This window comes from Pezoporus occidentalis, unplaced genomic scaffold, assembly GCF_034315485.1.
Source record: "Pezoporus occidentalis ecotype Australia unplaced genomic scaffold, CSIRO_AGI_Poc_V1 ctg76, whole genome shotgun sequence".
Lineage (NCBI taxonomy): Eukaryota > Metazoa > Chordata > Aves > Psittaciformes > Psittacidae > Pezoporus > Pezoporus occidentalis.
In genome coordinates this window covers 3,456,323-3,474,456 of record NW_026916115.1, presented here as the reverse complement: position 1 = coordinate 3,474,456, position 18,134 = coordinate 3,456,323, and the positions used below count along the sequence as shown (strand labels likewise).

The following is an 18,134-nucleotide window of genomic DNA, read 5'->3' as shown; positions in this document are numbered from 1 at the left end:
GTACAGAATAAGATCACAGCCAGACAACCACAGCTTCAGTGAATGACTGAATAAACACAGAACAGAGCTAGAAATTGCCCTCAAAAAGAATCAGCTTAGTATTATGTTACAACTAGGCTTCCCAAATGCTTCATGCAAGTTTGGGTATTCAGGTGGTCACAGATCATAGTCTTTCAAGTAAAAACTAGTAAGACCAGTAGAAATAATTACCTTAAAAGGATTTAATAGCACAAGTTACAGCACCTCCCTCTGACAGAAAGCAACAGATGAACATGTTTAATTAACAAGCTGCCAGCAGAAAGTAATTTTGGATTTCAAGTAAGCATAAAGAATCACAGCAAAGTATCTCTTGCTATCCATGGCTTTAGAGTTGTAAACCTGCATCTATATCCAGAATTTTAAAACAGCTACAAAGATGTAGGACTATTTGTACCTTTGAAAACAAAGCACTCTGCACACCTGCTTAAAATACAAGCACTCCGGTCATCCTGGAAAGCAAATGAAAAGAGTCCCTCCAAACCCACAACCATATCAACTTTGCTTCTGTGTTCCCCCAGTCCCTACATACCGCCATCTCCACACTCCTTGCTGCCACAGCATCTTTGGGTTTTGCGTCTTTGGTTCCAATGTAGGAGCCGATGGTGTCACAGGACCAAGGAGAGTATTGGCTGTAGTCATTTCCTTTGTATTTCCCAGCTACCTTCAGATCTTCATCTAAGTACTGCACAAAAACAAAAATCTGGTTCTGTAAGCGAAGGGAAGAAGCAGTTTCACAGCCACCAGTACTTAGGTCAACAGCAATGAGCTTGAAAAACTACCAGGATTATTTTTTAATCAGTACATCACCATTTGGAATTGGGCCACAGCAAGCATGAAATGCATGAAATTCTGATCACCTGGCTACACTCCCTGTGCTGACTGGTCACTTGGCCAGTATGAGAGTGGTATTTTGAGCTTGGTTAAAAAATAAACCTCCATCAAGCTGTTACTTAACTATAAACATGTCAACAGCAAATGAAGAAGTCCAGTAACTGTGAAGACTACTTCAATTAATAAAGGTTCAAAGCTACTTCTTTTGGTTGCACCAAAGGCAGACAGCACAGGATAAGCAGCAGATCAGAGAAATAACAGCTAGCTGAGAAAATAGAGAATGCACCATAAGGGCTTCCCACCCAGAATACAAAATCTCCTTCCCCAGCACTGTACTGTTCTAACTTTGCTGTCTTCACCTACCAACACACGAACGCCAAAGTATTTTCCAAATATGCTAGCAAGTTATACTTTTGTCAACATATGCTTACCTCCTCTGAATGAAAAGGATGAGGCAAGGTTGGTGATGGTGCAAAAGGAGGTGGAGAAATCACCTTCCTCTCTTCTAGCTGGGCCATGATCTCTTTCCTTCGCCGATGAAGTTCATCCAGGCTAGGATGAGGCTGACATGAAGAGAGAAATAAATTAAAAACTTGAAATACATTACAAAGTTTGACGCATTAATGCACAAAACTAGTAATTTAAAAAATATTTTTTATCCAAACAAAATAGGGCAACCAGATACTTCTACAATGAACAGACAGTATCACATACATGTTTCTACACTAGCCATACACCCCAAAAGCAGAGGACGTTATTTTGCCTGGAACTGATTAGATACTCAACTAATCCAGTGATCCAACTTTAATCCTGTCAAACTTTTAACTCACAGGTAGTTCAACATGAATCTGTGTTCCAACTTGGCAAAGTTTCCAATGAAACATGTTCCAGCATGGCAGGTCCCCATTTCAGTTATATGAGGGGAAAGCGATAGAACTCTCCAGATCATAACCGATTCACAATTAGTTTACATTAATCATTCATTTTGCAACAGAATCAAACATCCCAAAAAATGTGACAAACTCAAACCTGAAATCTATAAACTATGTAAAAATGCTTCCTGGACTCAGCAATGCAATTCAGAGCCTCCAAAATGAATGACAGCTATGTAAATCCAACTGTTCAGGACTCTACTCCAGCTGATGATTTACCAAGATACTTCTTTTTGTTTGTACACTTCTAGGAAGTCTTAAAGTAGAAAGAATTTAGAAGAGCAGAAGCTTCAGCTCCTTTATCACAGGATGCAAGTTTGAATACTTATTTAGGCACAGAGGTGGTCCAGTCACATATGAGCAGTAAAAGAATGCACACAAGACCACTTCCACACACTGTTATTTAATCTGCACTACAAAGATGACAGCTTTCTCCAGTCTAATCTCTGTTGGGGAAGTCAGGACCATAGCAGACTTCCTAGGTAATTACAATGCTTTTCTACTTTGAAAACTAAGTTTGCTACTTACTTTGAGCACTAAGTAGCAACCTGCTCTTTTCCATATTAACATTATTACAATTGTAGAGTTGACCGGTAACTAAACTGCCTTCCAGTTTTTAATTAGCTTTGTCAAACCTACCCCTTCTTAAAGATCAAACTCCTAATTCCTTATAAACCCCACCATCTTACTACAAAAATGTTCAAATTCTCAAGTAGTTCATAGTTTCTCTCTTAAACAACTATGAAATTGTGATATAAACCTCATACCCTGTGGCATGAAGGTCTGATCTGACCTAGATGTGGAGTCACTGGGCAATAACCCTCTGTTTGCTGGTATCTGTCTCTTGATTCAGGTATGTAGGAGGGTACAGCTGCTTGTGGAATTTCAATGGGTACAGGGCTTCCTCGGACAACCTCCTCTCGCTGATATGGCTGGACAGGGGGATATACACGACGACTGTCATAGTGAGGTGGGTATATGGGTTGTCCCATAGGAGGATACTGCTGCGGCTGTGTGTACTGTGGGCTCACCACACGATCCTGAAGGTAGGGTGGGTAATGGTCTAAATAAGGTGGACCAGGTTCAGGAACTGATGGAGGAGGTCGGACAAAGCGAGACATGGACTGAGTGGGATAGTAAACTCCTGAAAGAAGGCAAGAGGAATACAAAAACAAATCCACAAATGAGATAAAGTGATTATCACAGTTGACCACAAAACAGAATTGTTTCAAATACTCCAGTCTACAAGTATCATGAAGATAAGGGTATAAATTAATTCACATTTGTTGTTTGCCCACTGTCTAACTGGTATTTCTACTAAAAAACTAACCACAGAAAAGCAAAACATGATACAAAGCTCAAGTGACAGGGTTCAATTACCTAAATAAGATACCAGCAAGGCATAAAGCTTACACCAGCTAGAGAAAAGGTGGTAAGACCGAGTCTATCGCAGTCCTGCTAGCATGCCAAACAAGTAACTCGTTAGAATGTACCTGCAGATTGGCATAAATGCTTTTAGCTAGATAAGACTTAAAAAGCAAACTGAAGTTTAGCCTGTACATCTGCATCCATGCAACTGAAATTCAATTTGTCCCAAAATATCAGAGCCATTGCCTGTGTAGAGGAACGTGGATTAATTACAATTTACCTAAGGATTTGTTCTACCTCTTGAACAGCAGAAAGAAATTTCATACTGTGAATCACTTCAAAGAACTAAGAAGAAAGCTTCTAAGAACACACCCCTTAGTTACATGAAGATTTTAGGAAACTGTCTGGGATCTCTTGATAATTAAAAACAAGCACGAACACATGCACATCATCATCAACACAGGCATCAAGTTTCATAGGCAGCTCAGGTCTTAATTTGCACACAAAAATCAAATGTAAGCTCTCCCCCCGCCTTCAAAATACCCTGCAACCTTCTGAAAAACTGTGGTGCTCCCCTGCCCCCCTTCTCTTCCAAGGCTTTTTCTTCTTTTTTTCACTTCTTTCAGTCTTTCATTCCTTATTTTTCCTTCACATTGACTTCACATTATGTAATTTCTCTCTCCAATCTTACATTGTGTAAGTGTGTGCAACACCCTTCTCTAGTATCACTTATCTCTACCCACCACATACATATGCAGACACTTCTGAAATACACACTTTTCATTAAGGACGTAAGTACTTTTACTCCTCAGGCATAACCCCCTCTGCTGGTTAAACTCAATTTCCATTTTCCCTGAGAAACTGAATTAAAATTTACCATATTAGACTCCTAATCCAGCCTAGTTAGAAAGAACTGAAAGAAAAGAAGGAGTTGCTACACTGGATGGGTATACACCTCTGTTTTCAACTGCATGGACATCCTCAGTCAAGGCATAAAAAGCCTGCTGATTTGCATTTTATTATGTCATCACCACATTAGTGCCTACAATGTGCATAACAGGTAAGACTCCAACTTGAAGGCTTAGAAACACGAGAGAGTGGGAAGAAAGAGTAAAATCAGTATGAAGATGAAAGACAGAGAGCTTGGTCTTACACTTACCTTGTTGGTAGGGTGCTGGCTCAAATGGTGGGGCAGTTCCCCTAGGATCTTGATAAAACATATCTGCTTGCTGAGTATTATACAACTGAGACCCTCGTGGTACCATTTGCAACTGCTTGGTGACTGACACCGAAGGCAGATCTGTTGGTGCCCGAGCAGGCACAGGATGAGGGTTCACTGGTAAGGCAGAAATAGAGCTCTTGGGAACAGATTCCATCCTAAAAAGTACAAAGATGGCACTGCTTATTAAGGCTTGATATAACACACTGTACTATAAGCCAGTCTATCCTCCACCTGCTGAAGGCTTACATCACCTTCTCTAATTAAAATATAAGCAAACAGTGAAGTAAAATAGTTTCATTTTAGCTTTAATTTTCTACTCTACTTTTTAATCACTTAAAAGCAAACAAAAAAAACAAACAAACCAAAACAAACCAAAAAATCACCACAAGACTGAAAGAAAAATCTTGTTCTGTTTCTTTTCTAGAAAATGAGTTTGTTTCTACTGCATATTTACACAGATGACACTTCAAACAACAGTTAGAAAGACCCGTACAAGTCAGGAGGGGATCCAGGGGCACTGCTACTCAGATGGTCCATCTTCCCTGGTTTCAGAGCTGTTTCATAACTGGAGTCAGTCCCTCGAGAAATAAGTTGCGTCACTGTGCTGCCTGTTGATACAATTCCATTTGGCAGAGCAGAAGTTTTCCTATTGGGCAAGTCCACTCCCCCTTCCTCTGAGAGGATAGCTCCTGAAGGCAGGCCCACCTCATTTAGCTGGCCAAGGGAGGCACTCAGGGGTCTTCTGGGAACCAAACGCTTGTTCATTTTACGGAATCTTCAGAGAAAAGAAGCCATATATCAAAAATTGAAACAAAAGAATAGAGATCCATTTTCAAAATTTTTTTTCGAACAGACATACTACCAAAAGCTTCAAGTTTTAAGTCAAGTTTCCTAAGGCCTTGTGAGAGCATCTGTTAGACTACAACTTCACTGCTATTTGAACTGTTCCTAGCAGTTTCAATCAGAACAAGGATGGATTTTTAATTACAAGTACACCAAGAGTTCACAGACACTTCACACAGCAAGGTTACAATCTTACATCCTGTGCATATATGCATTTCAGTTGTACAGAAGAAAACCAAACCCAAACATCACATAAAATACTACCTACAGTAACAGAAGCTTCAGAATAAGGATCACAGACTATTCAAGTTCATTTTATTCAGATACGAAATTAACAGCGGAAAATTCAAGTGACAGAAGATGAAGATTCCCTTTTGCACTATTTGCCCAACAATAAGCCAAGTGTTCATTGCCACGTGGTATCTTTTAAAGCATAGTTTTTAAAATTTATGTTACTTTACCAATACACAGCTTATACCGTTTGCTTCATTTGGTAAGCAACTGCAGAGATAAACACTTCTATGAACACGCTGTAACTACAAAAATCTAACTGCTTCTCATGAAAGGCTGAACAAACATTCCACAAAATCAGCAGACTGACAGTACTGGAGCAACAAAGAGAGCAAATTCCAGAGTCGAATGTCCTCCACTAAACATCCTGCCATTAGTTTAGGTATCAGAACATAAGTGGCAGGGCACATTTGTAGGCCTGAGTGCTCCTGCTGCTTGTATTACACAGTAAGACGCTGTTTCTTCTACAGGGTTGAAGACAGCACTTCCATTTCTAGCAAAGTGAGATGGTAACACAGACTAGGAAGGTACATATTACTGTAGAAAAAGGGGACCTTTATACTCTATTACTCCATCTTCAGATAATGTTTGTGTTTGCCCACATGTACAGCATTAACAGCAATGCAACAGAGGCAAAAATTTTTTTGTTGTTGTGTGTTTCTGTTGTGGTTATTTTGGTTTTTAGATGTGACTGAGTATGGAGTCAAAGTATAATCTTGCTACATACATTTGAGCTGTTTGTCTTATTAGTTCATTGATTATCTTCTAGCCACCTTAATAACTTTCTCCTGGTTGAATTAATCTTTACCCACATAATCAAACTATAAGTTCAAGCTACAAAGTGTTGACAGTGGACATAATTCAGAATGTATTTAAAGGGAGTAAACGAGCTATCACCACAGCAAAAGCACTTAAGTATGGACAGACTACAGCTTTCCTAACATATGCTGCTCAGAAGTTGTTCTGGCATCTCATGTCAGCTGTGCAAGTCAGCTGGACACATGGAGGTGAGTGAAAGTGAACTCCTTAGTCTGAGCTCACAGCTCTACTTTGGTATCCTGCTCAACATTCAAATCACTCAAGCAAGTGTGCAAGGCAGCAGAAGGACACTGAGAAGCCACTGCCATGTTCTCTACACCATATACTTCTGGACATCCTCATCCCATTAGGTGTCTTAGAGGCACAGTGTCTTACGGCTCCTGACTTCCTGGAAGGCTTGCACACAACTTGCGAGATGAGGACTGGCCACCCCTGCCCATTCATTCAGCTAGAACAGAACAGTATGCTCAAGAGATACAGGTGCATGTGTATAGACACCCTTTCAATCAAAGGTGACAGGAAGAGTTTATGTAGCACCCTCCATGATAAATTACTTAAAAATATATATATATAAATTTAAAGGGCTGCTCTCTCAATTTTTCCAAAGAATTTTTGTTGCTGTCTCTACACATGCAGGACACAAAAACAATCTAAAAATGTAATGCTTGCTTATGCACACTGGGTCTTTTTCCTTTGCCAAGGGGGGAATGAGCTGCTGTTTAAACAGTCAAAATTATAACTTGATATCCAAGACACTATCACACAGCTCTCCATAACCTTCCTGCAAATGTGAAGCTGTATATAATGAGACACACACAGAGGAACTACTACATAGCAACAGCAATTCATATTATTCATACTAAACATTTTTAAAAAGGAAGAACACTAATGCAGTATCTACTCAAAGAAATTAAGCAAAGATAAAAGGCACAAGGAAGAACTGGAACTCAGAGTTACACAACCACATAATACAAGCCAGCCTGGATTAAAAAAAAAAAAAGCCTCTTACACCCACAAAGCTGACAAACAGTCCTCCTTGATGCACATGATTAGTTCAGAGGTACTAATACTGACTCACCACCCTTGTTAACCATCCAAACCAGCAGTACCAGTCTCCATTTTTTTAACACCATGACAAAAGGGGGAAAAATCCCAACTGTTTCTGCAGAACACAAGTACCAAAGTCCTATTCTCTGTTAATATGAATAACTGCCTTTGTCATTCTAACACCACATGCTCTGCTCTGTTTTTCTTCCCGTTTTGCTTATGCACTGCATGCTGGCTATACAGTGAACTGCCATATCAATGCTTCAAGCTTTAGACTATGGAGTGGAAAAAGCCTGTATACCATTTCCAAACTTTGGAGTTTTCTTCTGATTATTTTCTTTGAAAGATGCAAATTCTTTTAACCCCCAAACCATGTAACAAGTAACACATGCTGCATAAAAGAGATAAATACTATATATTTTAAATCTTAAATAATCCATTTTACTTTAAAAAATAATTAAAATGATCTTCAGAACAGCTGTGGCCTGCTCTTGAATGTAGCTTATTCACTGCAGGTTTTGTATGACCACCATTTTAACTCTTCAACAACAGATTTAATCACTGAGGTTACTGCATGTGCAATCTGTCAAGAAGTTTCAAAGAAAAGCTGTTGCCAAAAAAAAACTTGTGATGTGCATTTTTAGCTTTTTGGATAGCCCTAGCAGCACAGAAGAACAAGAGAACTCCTACATCTGGAAAACTGCCAGCAACCTGACTGAATATAAAGGCAAGATGAGAAGTACACACAAATAAGTGACCACGATGGATGCAGTCAAACAGCATGTTTAGTCACACTTAAGAAAAACAGCCCACCTCCAAAATCTCAAATAACACCTGCATAACGGTCAAACTTTCAGAGATGCATTAATGTTGAACAAAGCAAAATATTCTATACTTAAGAACAGTTCAAAAACCTGAGATGACTGTTAGGAATTTTTAATTTAATTTCCTGCTAATGTAACAGACAAGTTATGCTTCCTCTCAACATTCCTAGATACGATAAATAACTCTAAAATGAAGCAAAAACTGGATTGATTTCTACTGTGAGAGGTACACTTACTTTTCTAGCTCCTCCTGTGAATGCGCAAAGGTGCAGCTGGCCCCCCGAGGGCATCCTCCTCTCTGTTTCATGTCTCTGCACATGTATGTCTTGTACTTGCTGTGCTGAGGAGGCTGACAAGGTTAAAGAAACCAGGTGAAATATCCAAATATAAGTGTGCTTCACCAAGAGCTGAATGTATCCTCTTATTAAAGGCACAATGTTTAACTATTGATAATTCCTTAAATTTAAATGTTCCAGAAATACCTATGGTGAAGTAAATGACTGGAGCAGTACTTGTGTCTGGGTCTTCAACAGAACTAACAGATTCAAGAGCAGATATTTTGACAACTAAGTCAGTACGAATTTTTTTAAAACATTTTAATTCAAATTCCTTACAGAAGCTTAATTGGAACACAGCTGTATGTTTCAGGACCCACTTAAGTGGACAAAACCAATATAAGCTGAAAAAAAAAAACCCAAAAACCAAACCACCATGCTTAATCAGAACTTACCAAATATTCATGAAGCTCTGTGGCAGTTTATAAAAAATACAATCTGGTCAGTTGCTTTTCCTTTGATTTTTGTTAGCTCAAGACAGCACTTCTCTGAGTATCTTTATCAGAGAGTTACTCTGAGTATCTCTGAGTTACTTTTCGTTGAATTCCCTTTCACCCCTCCCTTTGGACTAAAAAAAAATAAATCCCTTCACTATCTACAATGATTATTTCCATCACCAGCTGAGGATGCAATCTCACTGATACACAGATCAACAGGGTATAGGCAGTTTTCTGTACCTCTCTTCAGTTAAGTTTTCCAAGAAACAATGACCTACTGCAATCCTGCTCTCTGCATGAATGCTTATTTGCCAGTCTCTATATAAACTCTGACAGAATGCCAGCGGTAGTCTCAAAGACATTTGAGTCCCTACATTTTTTGTGGCAGAATTAAATCGGAGGCAGAAATACCCTATCAGAGTTTTCACCAAGGGAAAAGTCAACTATTGCTTTCTGAAAAACTCAGCCAAAAGATGTAAATCTGTAAGAAGCCATTTGAAAAGTGATTCTTTTCTTTCCTTCCATCTACTGCAGTGAGAAGAGGATTTAGGAAGGGAGTACATAAGCTGCACAGACTTATACTGGCCACTACTGCCAGCCAGCAAAACTCCGTGCAATAGTCAACAGATGGCCCCTTTCCCACTTGGGAGGTTCTGGGGTCCCTTCCAAGTGGCACAGCATGTACCAGGTCTCGGCAACGGTCTGAGCAGAACAAAACCCCTCACTGTTTTTCCCACCCTGATTTCCACTTGTGTATTCCTACTGCTTTCCCTTTTGCTGGTTAACAGTGCTTATTGCACATTCCAGTGAATGCAAAAAGGTAAGCTAGCATAAATAATTCACTATAATTTTGCTGCTTTTTTTTTTGGCAGATGTAAACTTTCTACTAGTTGGGCTCCCTGAACTAGCTCTCCAAGAGGAACAGTGCCAAAGCAAGGGAGGGAGTGTTAATATGTGCCAGGCAACAGTCTCAGCAGCAGTTAGCATTGAGATCAACTTAGCTATACAATGAAATGAGATCAAAGGAACATGTGGCAAGATAACTCTGATATAGGCTAATATACATATTTGGCATCATTGTTTTGTTTCTGAAACAAAAGAAGCTGTTTCAGAAATTTGGACTACACCTTTATATGAAGTCTTCCCAAATCTCTGTTTTACAGACCATTAAGGTATGAGAAAGTTTAAGAATAATTTCCTTAACACACAGCCATCTGGCTGAAATGTGTCACATCAAAACAAACCCAAGAAAATTCCCACAGATCATAGTTCTAATGCACCCTGGCTTCTCTTCCCCATCCTCTGGTCAGGAGAGTTGTTTATTCATCCCCCTAAGCTTGCAACTGGATCAGACTATTGTCTTTTCATCCTAGTGAGCTGTGCAAATTAATGCAGCATGTACTGGGGGGTACCTTGTCTCGATTTATTTTTGGTTTTGTTTTCTTCCCCACCCCTCTTTGTTTACTTTTTTGATAACATTCAGCAGTAATGTTTCTAATCAGCTCCTTGTCAAAACAAATCTCTCCAGATGACATTAGGAAACACCTACTATTGAACACAGCCAGTAATGTTCAGGGGAAAACACTTCCTAAACCATTTAGCTTTTACCTGTTGCTGATCTGTTCCTTTCTTGCTGTGATTCTGAATATAATCAACTAAGCCATGAACCACAGTCCTCACAGCAACCAGTCCATTTTCCAGTTGTTCCCATGTTGGAGGTGGAGCATCTATTGCATTGACAGCAAAGAGAGAACATAAAAAGTCAACAGGATTTTCCAAAACCAGGTACAAAGAGATCAAAAAGATTTTATCAAAAACATGTAATGAGATAAAAAGCATTCAGCACTAATTTAGGGATATGTACCACTTATATGATAAAGCTACCTGTAGACTCAAGATTGAACCACACCAAATACCAAATGAGGCAGCAAAACTATTATTAGCATGTCAAATTATTTCCTTCCACCAGAACTTTCATACCTCACAAGAACTCCAGAGTAAATGCACTGTACAAACTCCACATTATAATGAAAGGCGAAGAACAACCCCCACAGAAAAAAAAACCAACAAACACCAACCCCCAAAACCACACACACACACAAAAAAGCAACCTCATAACCAACTGATCAACACCAGCCAAACAAAAATCAAAACAAAAAAATCCCACAAAACCCAACAAAATAAACCAGGCTGAAAATCCCTCTTTGCATTCAGACTCTTGTAGGTAAAGTCATTCTTGTTCAAATACCACCACTGGCCTAGATCTTGCAAGCACAGTCACTGAAGAGCAACAGAAATTGATGCCTCTCACATGAAAAAATGTCACAAGCAAATCTATGTAACAGACCACCATCTAACACACAGCAGTGTGAATAAACTGCAGTCTTAAACTACAGGGGCACTTGTTCTTCTAACCAATTTACTTTTCTAATCGTTAAATCTGTTCCAGCAGATGACACTCCCATCATGTGCCTACACACTGCTGCAAAAACACAGGACCTCAGAGTGCCTTTCAACATCTTTAGTATAATTACATTCTATTCTCTTTAGAAGGACTAAGTTGTTCCAGAGGAACTTCAGTGTATCTATAGAACAGCAAGGAAGAAACAAAACAGCAAGAGAAACATCAAGATCAGACTTGCCTACTGGAACAGAGTGAGGCTATTAGTGATTCTAATTTATGTATCAGTCTCAGCTAACAAATTTACAGTACACACACAGTTTTAACCTTGACTTGTTAAAGATCTGGGTAGAAAGTACTACATCTCTGTTACCTGTGAAGTACAACTGGTCCTTATTTGAAGGGTAAAAATTTTTTTCTTGCTTAAACAAACAGAAACGAAAAACTACAACTGTTATTCTCCCGAAGCCACAGTTTAAGCCTTCATGCTATTCTGACAGAATTTTTAAAATCAATATTAATAACAGGTATAAACCAAAATTTCTGCCACAGCACTCCCCATTCTGCCCCTTCCTCTCCATCAGGTGATCCATCCTCACAGTGCTGCTGACTTTTTCAAAATTTCAATTTTTCTCTCCTCTATCAACATCTTAAGTTGGAGACAATGTAATGGGGAAATAAAATCTAAGTCCAGACTTTCACACCTTTTCAGAATTACATATTAATAAGAAAAATACTAAAATCCCTGTGATAACAAATCTTTTTTTTACTAGATTCAATTTTTTGCCCAGCTTCTGTCTATTCAAACTATCAAAGTTCTACTTTGGAATCCAAAATAATTTACAGAGAAGATGCCTTATGATTTTAGGCTGTTTCTAAGAGAGCCTTCCAAGCACAATGTTTGTAGGCTAGAGACCTTTGATTAAAAGCTAACACACAGAATTCCTGAAACAAAGACAAAAATATTAGATAAGTTAATAGAAACCCTTCATCGGGTAGTGGTTTCTTGAAGGCTTTCCCTGATTTGTAAACAAATTATTTGCTCTGGTAAAGAACTGGAGAGATAAAGTTATCTTGGAGTATAGCAGACAGCTAAGGCTCTGCATTAAGAACAGTGGTTCTATCTATCTTCCTGTTTCTTTTCAAACCTTGTTTCAAACAGCAGCATGCGTACCAAAGAAAGGGGAAAAGGAGGAAGGCAAGACTGTGGCTAACTCCCTTCCGCCACCCCGAGTTAGCATTGCCCAATATCAAGTGTAGACCATGCAACCTCACAGGATTACATGTATTTAACATCCTCATCTATGCTCACCCAGCACTATCAAACAAGGAATTTTTTTTCAGGGGAGTAGCAAAATTATTCCTGTCAAACTTTTGAACCTATTTTAGTTTCAGAACAGTTCAGTTCCTCACACAGATTACTGCCGTTCTAAGGCTGATTATGAGTACCACTCAAGAATCTTAAGATCATGAATCAGAGGATGCTTCCTTCAACTTACTGAACAGGTTCCAATCTTGTAAGAGAGTTAAGCTCCTCTTGCTAAGAGGTTTTATAAACCATCTAGACTTACCTGGACTGGGATCGATATTTGCTAGGAGCTCTAAGTGGGGTCGAAGGCGATTCAGGTTAGCTGGATCTCCAGTCCTCTGAAGAGCAATAGTTAATTCCTGAACACTCTGTGCAAATGAGGCTGGGGTCTGCAACTTAAAAAAATTATAATAATTAACTTTCTACAGGCAAATTGATCCTTATGGTTTCTGAAGGCTGCTCCACACGCTCACAAGAGCTGTCTTCCAAAACTGGAGTGAAATGTGTTTCACATAAGCCCATTTCAGTCAGCAATTTCTATTAAATTCCTTCTCTGGTATTAAGGACACACAGTTCTTTGACACTGCAGGTTAAAATACAGCTTTAAATAGACAAAATAAAGGCTGGTATTATTTCTTACGATATAACCTCTGTGTTGTGCTGGCACCCAGAAAAAAAATAAATATTAGAAACCATTTAATTAGATTTCTGAAGAGTCTAGTATCTTCAAACTGATGAGTTTACACCCTGCTTTAAACTGAGTAGAGCAGACAATAATGAGTAAGTTGGTTGAAGGACAAAGACAACTAGCAATGTTCCATTTACTAGCATCACACAACTTCAGTATTTAAAATCCTTTAATTCTGCCTAAATCCTTCCAGAGATTTCTGGCAGGACACCTGAAAAGGGAGACAAAGGCATAAATATACAGCAGACCAATCTCAACAAGGTTCCATTTTCCTCACCTAATTTAGGCACTTACATGTCAGTCTTCTATCTTAAAAGCCTATTTATCCTATGCTCCCTCTAAACAAAAAGACATCTGGGCATTTCTAAAGGCCAAGTAATTTCATTTAAGAAATGTGCTTCTACCTCTCTTTCACACTTCAGGTATAGACAGGGGGCTGAATAATCCTTTATTTTTTTCAGTTTACGCACTACCTTTCTGCCTGGAAACATGAACCATTAATCTCTGTTACTAAATTTGCAGTTATTGGCTGTTCAGGAACGACATAGCTCAGCTGTGTAGCTAACCTTTATGGCTTCCCATGCGCAGAAAGCGGTAACGTTGAAAGAGGTGGCAGGACAGCAGAAGAAATGAGATTACAAATATATATGCTAGTTACTTCAAAAGCTGGTATGGCTGAAATAAGAGGGCAAATTATTAATAGGTAAGGCAAGTACACATGTAGCATGGATTTACAGATTGTGCCCAAGCATTTACATCTACAACAGCTGCAAACAAGTTAGACTGGGCTGATTTTAGGTAGCTTTACCTTGTCAATGATAGACTGCATGTGGGATTTGTGAGACTGGTCTCCGTATAACAGTGAGGACCACTGATCTGGTGCAATGCGTAAACCTGCTTCCATGGCTATTTGAACTATCTGGGAATCATGTTCCCTTCTCAGAGCTTCGTAAGTCCGAAATTCCTCCTTCAGTTGCATCAGGGAGGAATCCTCATCTCGTTTTGTCACCTAGTGGGAAGAAACAAGCCAAATACAAATACGATTAAGCAGGATAATCCAGACATTATGTATGCAGAGATTATGTAAAGTCCAAAGCATGGGAAATCTTCAGTCAGCAAGCAAGTTCTTTCTCCCGCAAACTAAACCGAACTATGACACTATGCAGTGAATGCTAGTTGCTACTAAAATTCCTTCTTCATAAACCAAAACCTCTATGAAATGGATACCAAACATAATTTACTGAAACCCTGACCCTGACACTGGTTGTAGTGTCACACTTCCTAAATGACTTGACAGTATCCACACTTTACTTCTCCAGTCAAGGTATTTTGTTTGTATTGCAGAATTTTATTTGAGGGTACAATCAGCAGCAACAAAGCATTTTTCTCCTTGTTTAGCGAAAAGTGCACAACATTTAAACTGAGCATTAAGCAGCTTAAATTCTCTTTATACAACTCTGATATCCAAGAACCTCTTATTTCTTTGTTTCTAACTACATCACCACTCAACAGAACCAGGGATTTTCCAGCTTTACACCTCTTCTAGAGAGACAGTTATGTTGACTTACATACAGTGTTTGTTATCTATTATGTGCATCTATTAAACTTGGACAGTCAAGCTTTACAGTCTGAAGCTGCTATTTCAGCTTATATAGCTATTATAGCTGTACAACAAAGAACTGAATGACAAAGAGCAGCTGTATCTCCAAAGAAGTCCCCATCTGGTATTTAATGATTAATACTTTCTGTAACTACGTATATTTTTAGGTACATTTAATGTTACAGGACAATGAAAATTGAGACTGAAAAACAACAGTTTCCACAGCATTATGAAATCTCCAAGCAGAATCATCTTCATACCTTGAAGCACGAGGCTCTGTAAAGAAGCTGGACAACATGCCCAATGCTAGTTTTAGAAGCCTGAGGAAATCGCGGCTCTAGCCTCTGAACCACAAAGAGAACCAAGACCTTCCGTGATAAAGCAGATCCATCTTCCAGAGCCAGGAGAACTAGCTTTAAAGCCTCCTCTTGCATTGCTGGTGGGGAAGGGGAGATGTAAAGAAAAAGACAAAAAGGATAAGAGAAGACCAAGAAAGATTTCTGCACAGTTGTCTCCCTACAAGTGGGACACCAGCTATAAATGAAGGAAGCCATGTCCAGTCTTTTCTAGTAACCTTGTTTTTCCAGAAGGGTCTTACTCGTCAAAGAACAATAAGCAAGAAACTGCTTTCCATTTTATCTTATCACTAGAATAATGCTTCATAAAATACTTGCAAAAGAACTAAAAATACAAGAAAGTCTATGACAGCAGCCCAAGAGATACATCATTAATTCTGAAGGCCTACTATTAAAAAAATTAAGCCACTGACTAATCAAATCACTCAGGAATTTGACACCCTCAATCCTCCTCAATTCTAAATCGCTTCTAGCATAGAAGTAGTTACCTACCTGGTCCAAGGAATTGGCACCCTCTGGCTCTCACTGCAGCCCAGAGGTTGGAAGAGAGCTGCTGAGGATTTTGATGCTGAAGAATGAGCTCTGTGACTGTTCTTTCACCAAGTGACCGTGCTGCACGCATAGCTCTGATTCGCCCTTCTTCCTCCACTAGCTGGCAATGAACTAATGTCACAAGTTTCCTTTGCATGGGACGACTTAGCACGCTCTGAGTAGTACTGTTAAGACCCACACCTTGAAACAAAGTGAAGCAGAAAAAAGGTAATAATTAACTACCTCATATCTCCTCTTATTGCGCCAGTCTTCAACCATTGTACTGTAGATGCACAAACCTAGTTCTCCTTTAATAAAGTCCACTTTATTAAATGGATCATTAGAGAAGCCATTTCAGAAGTTCATTTTTGTCTTTTTTATTTTACTCAACATTAAAAGCAAACAGTTCCTGGGAGTTGGCTTTCCCACAGGTTTAAGGTTCTGTCATTCACTGATTTGGCTTCCTCAGAAAGTGCAGCCTCCAATGAATTCTTTCCCCATTTTTGGCAGTCTGTCTTGCACCCTTCCATACGGATTTCCCAGGTGTCATCTCGAGGGTAGAATCATAACACAGTCCTTCCCTATATTCATGAGCTTCACAGATGACTGCTTTCTTTGACATTTGTCTGTTTTCACAAGACAGTTTGTTGTCTGTATTTGGTACCTCCACTGCTTTGGCCAAGCCAAACTGAGCATGCATGCGAGTTCAAATTGATCTAGGTGATGCTTAATTATGTGCAAAACCTGTGCTTCTCAACCATGCTGGAAGCCACTAAACCAGGTTAAAGAACAAGTGACTCACTAGACATATGGCTGTCATACTGAGTTCATTCAATAGCACAGAGCTCGTTTGTTGGACCATTTTTACTCGGAGTGATACTGCGGTCACGCTGTACTGGGTGGAAAAAGCTTGAGACAGTTTTTTGTAAAAATTCATTTTTGAAAACCTGACACCCATGATGCTCATCTCTACTACTTGGGTTGACAGATCTTCTACGTCCACCATATGCAATATAGATGAAATCCATACTCTTGAACCCAGCACAGTTTTGCTGAATTACAATTACTCATATTGACTCAGCTCTTGCATGGATCTTGAATAAAAAGATTATTACTTATTTCTCTTCTATATCCTATATGCAGTAATTTTCTTGTTTCTGTTTAATCCTCCTCTACAAACAAATTTCATTGCTACAGTTATCTCAAAGCAAAGGAGACCACAAAAAAAATAATGACTTTTACTTACTCTACAGAGGTCAACTCTCAGTTTACAAAGTTTGTCTCAACTTACTACAGCCAAATATCTCTGCCTAACACCTCAGCCTTTCCTCAGTATTAATTTTGACATGACACCTTTAAATTCCATGATCCCCATTCCCCTCTGTTGTGAAAACATAATCTTAATGCTTAAGAAATTTGTTTCAATTTGTTTTTAAACTAGGTTTATAACCAGTTTACAAACAGACTAATAATTTCCTAGTTTGTTTTGCATCTTGTTTCCAGCTTTCATTTTCAAATGAAACAATGCAGGAACTACCTCTTGCGCTGCTGAGTGGTTTGAGGTACAGTGCCAGTTCTTCCACACATTTCTTGCCCTCCTCATAATGCTTGGTATCTTCAGCTCCACTACATAAAGTAATTGGCTGCTGCTCAGGAACCTGAAAAGAGATGCATGCACATCTACAATGAATATGTGTAAATGGCAGTCTTATTTACAAACACTTGTTAATATCAAGCATTTTTTGTTTTGTTCCCCATCTGTATTTTTTACATATCAGTAAGCACTGTTTCAGCTTGATCAATGAACAAATTAAAAAACAAAAAAACCCAAACAAACCAGTGAAAATGAAGACAAAAGAATTTACGTTTAGTAGACTTTTTATGTAGTGGCTGACAGGAACTAGAAGCAGAAGACTCATTCCTCAATAAAAAAACTACACAAGAAACGCTGCATTTCCTTTAACAACAAACTTTGACTGAAGTAACATACATATTGAGGCATCCCCAAAGCTGCCTGGCCAAAACCAACCAACCTAAAAAATAAAAATATTCAGACAAAATCAGATGAATCCTGGTTCGACCAAGTTACAGTTACATTCTTTGGTGGTTTTGGTTTTGCTCGCTTTGCACTGATTTGTTTGGTTTTCTGCTTGGTTTGGGTTTGTGTGAGTGTTGATGGGGTTTGGTGGGTTTTTTTGAGTTGTTTATTTTTGGGGTGGGGGGAGGGAAGGGGTTGCTGGCATTTGCTTCTTCATCCAAGC

General features: G+C 39.0%; 1 protein-coding gene across 13 annotated transcripts in view; it reads right to left on the bottom strand.

Annotated features, from left to right (window-relative positions):
- The window catches only part of RC3H1 (ring finger and CCCH-type domains 1), a 79,907-nt gene that overhangs the window by 26,021 nt on the left and 35,752 nt on the right, over positions 1 to 18,134 (bottom strand). For 9 of the 13 annotated variants that reach the window (XM_062602388.1, XM_062602386.1, XM_062602385.1 and 6 more), the window contains 12 exons: positions 17,411 to 17,531; positions 15,835 to 16,074; positions 15,247 to 15,422; positions 14,195 to 14,395; positions 12,961 to 13,093; positions 10,597 to 10,715; positions 8,453 to 8,565; positions 4,886 to 5,167; positions 4,330 to 4,547; positions 2,570 to 2,946; positions 1,302 to 1,433; positions 569 to 739 (listed from right to left, as the gene is read on the bottom strand). In XM_062602388.1, coding sequence (XP_062458372.1) covers positions 569 to 739; positions 1,302 to 1,433; positions 2,570 to 2,946; positions 4,330 to 4,547; positions 4,886 to 5,167; positions 8,453 to 8,565; positions 10,597 to 10,715; positions 12,961 to 13,093; positions 14,195 to 14,395; positions 15,247 to 15,422; positions 15,835 to 16,074; positions 17,411 to 17,531 — 2,283 coding nt within the window. The remainder of the gene's footprint in view (positions 1 to 568; positions 740 to 1,301; positions 1,434 to 2,569; positions 2,947 to 4,329; positions 4,548 to 4,885; positions 5,168 to 8,452; positions 8,566 to 10,596; positions 10,716 to 12,960; positions 13,094 to 14,194; positions 14,396 to 15,246; positions 15,423 to 15,834; positions 16,075 to 17,410; positions 17,532 to 18,134) is intronic. The other 4 variants (XM_062602390.1, XM_062602393.1, XM_062602391.1 and 1 more) reach the window with 1 other exon arrangement.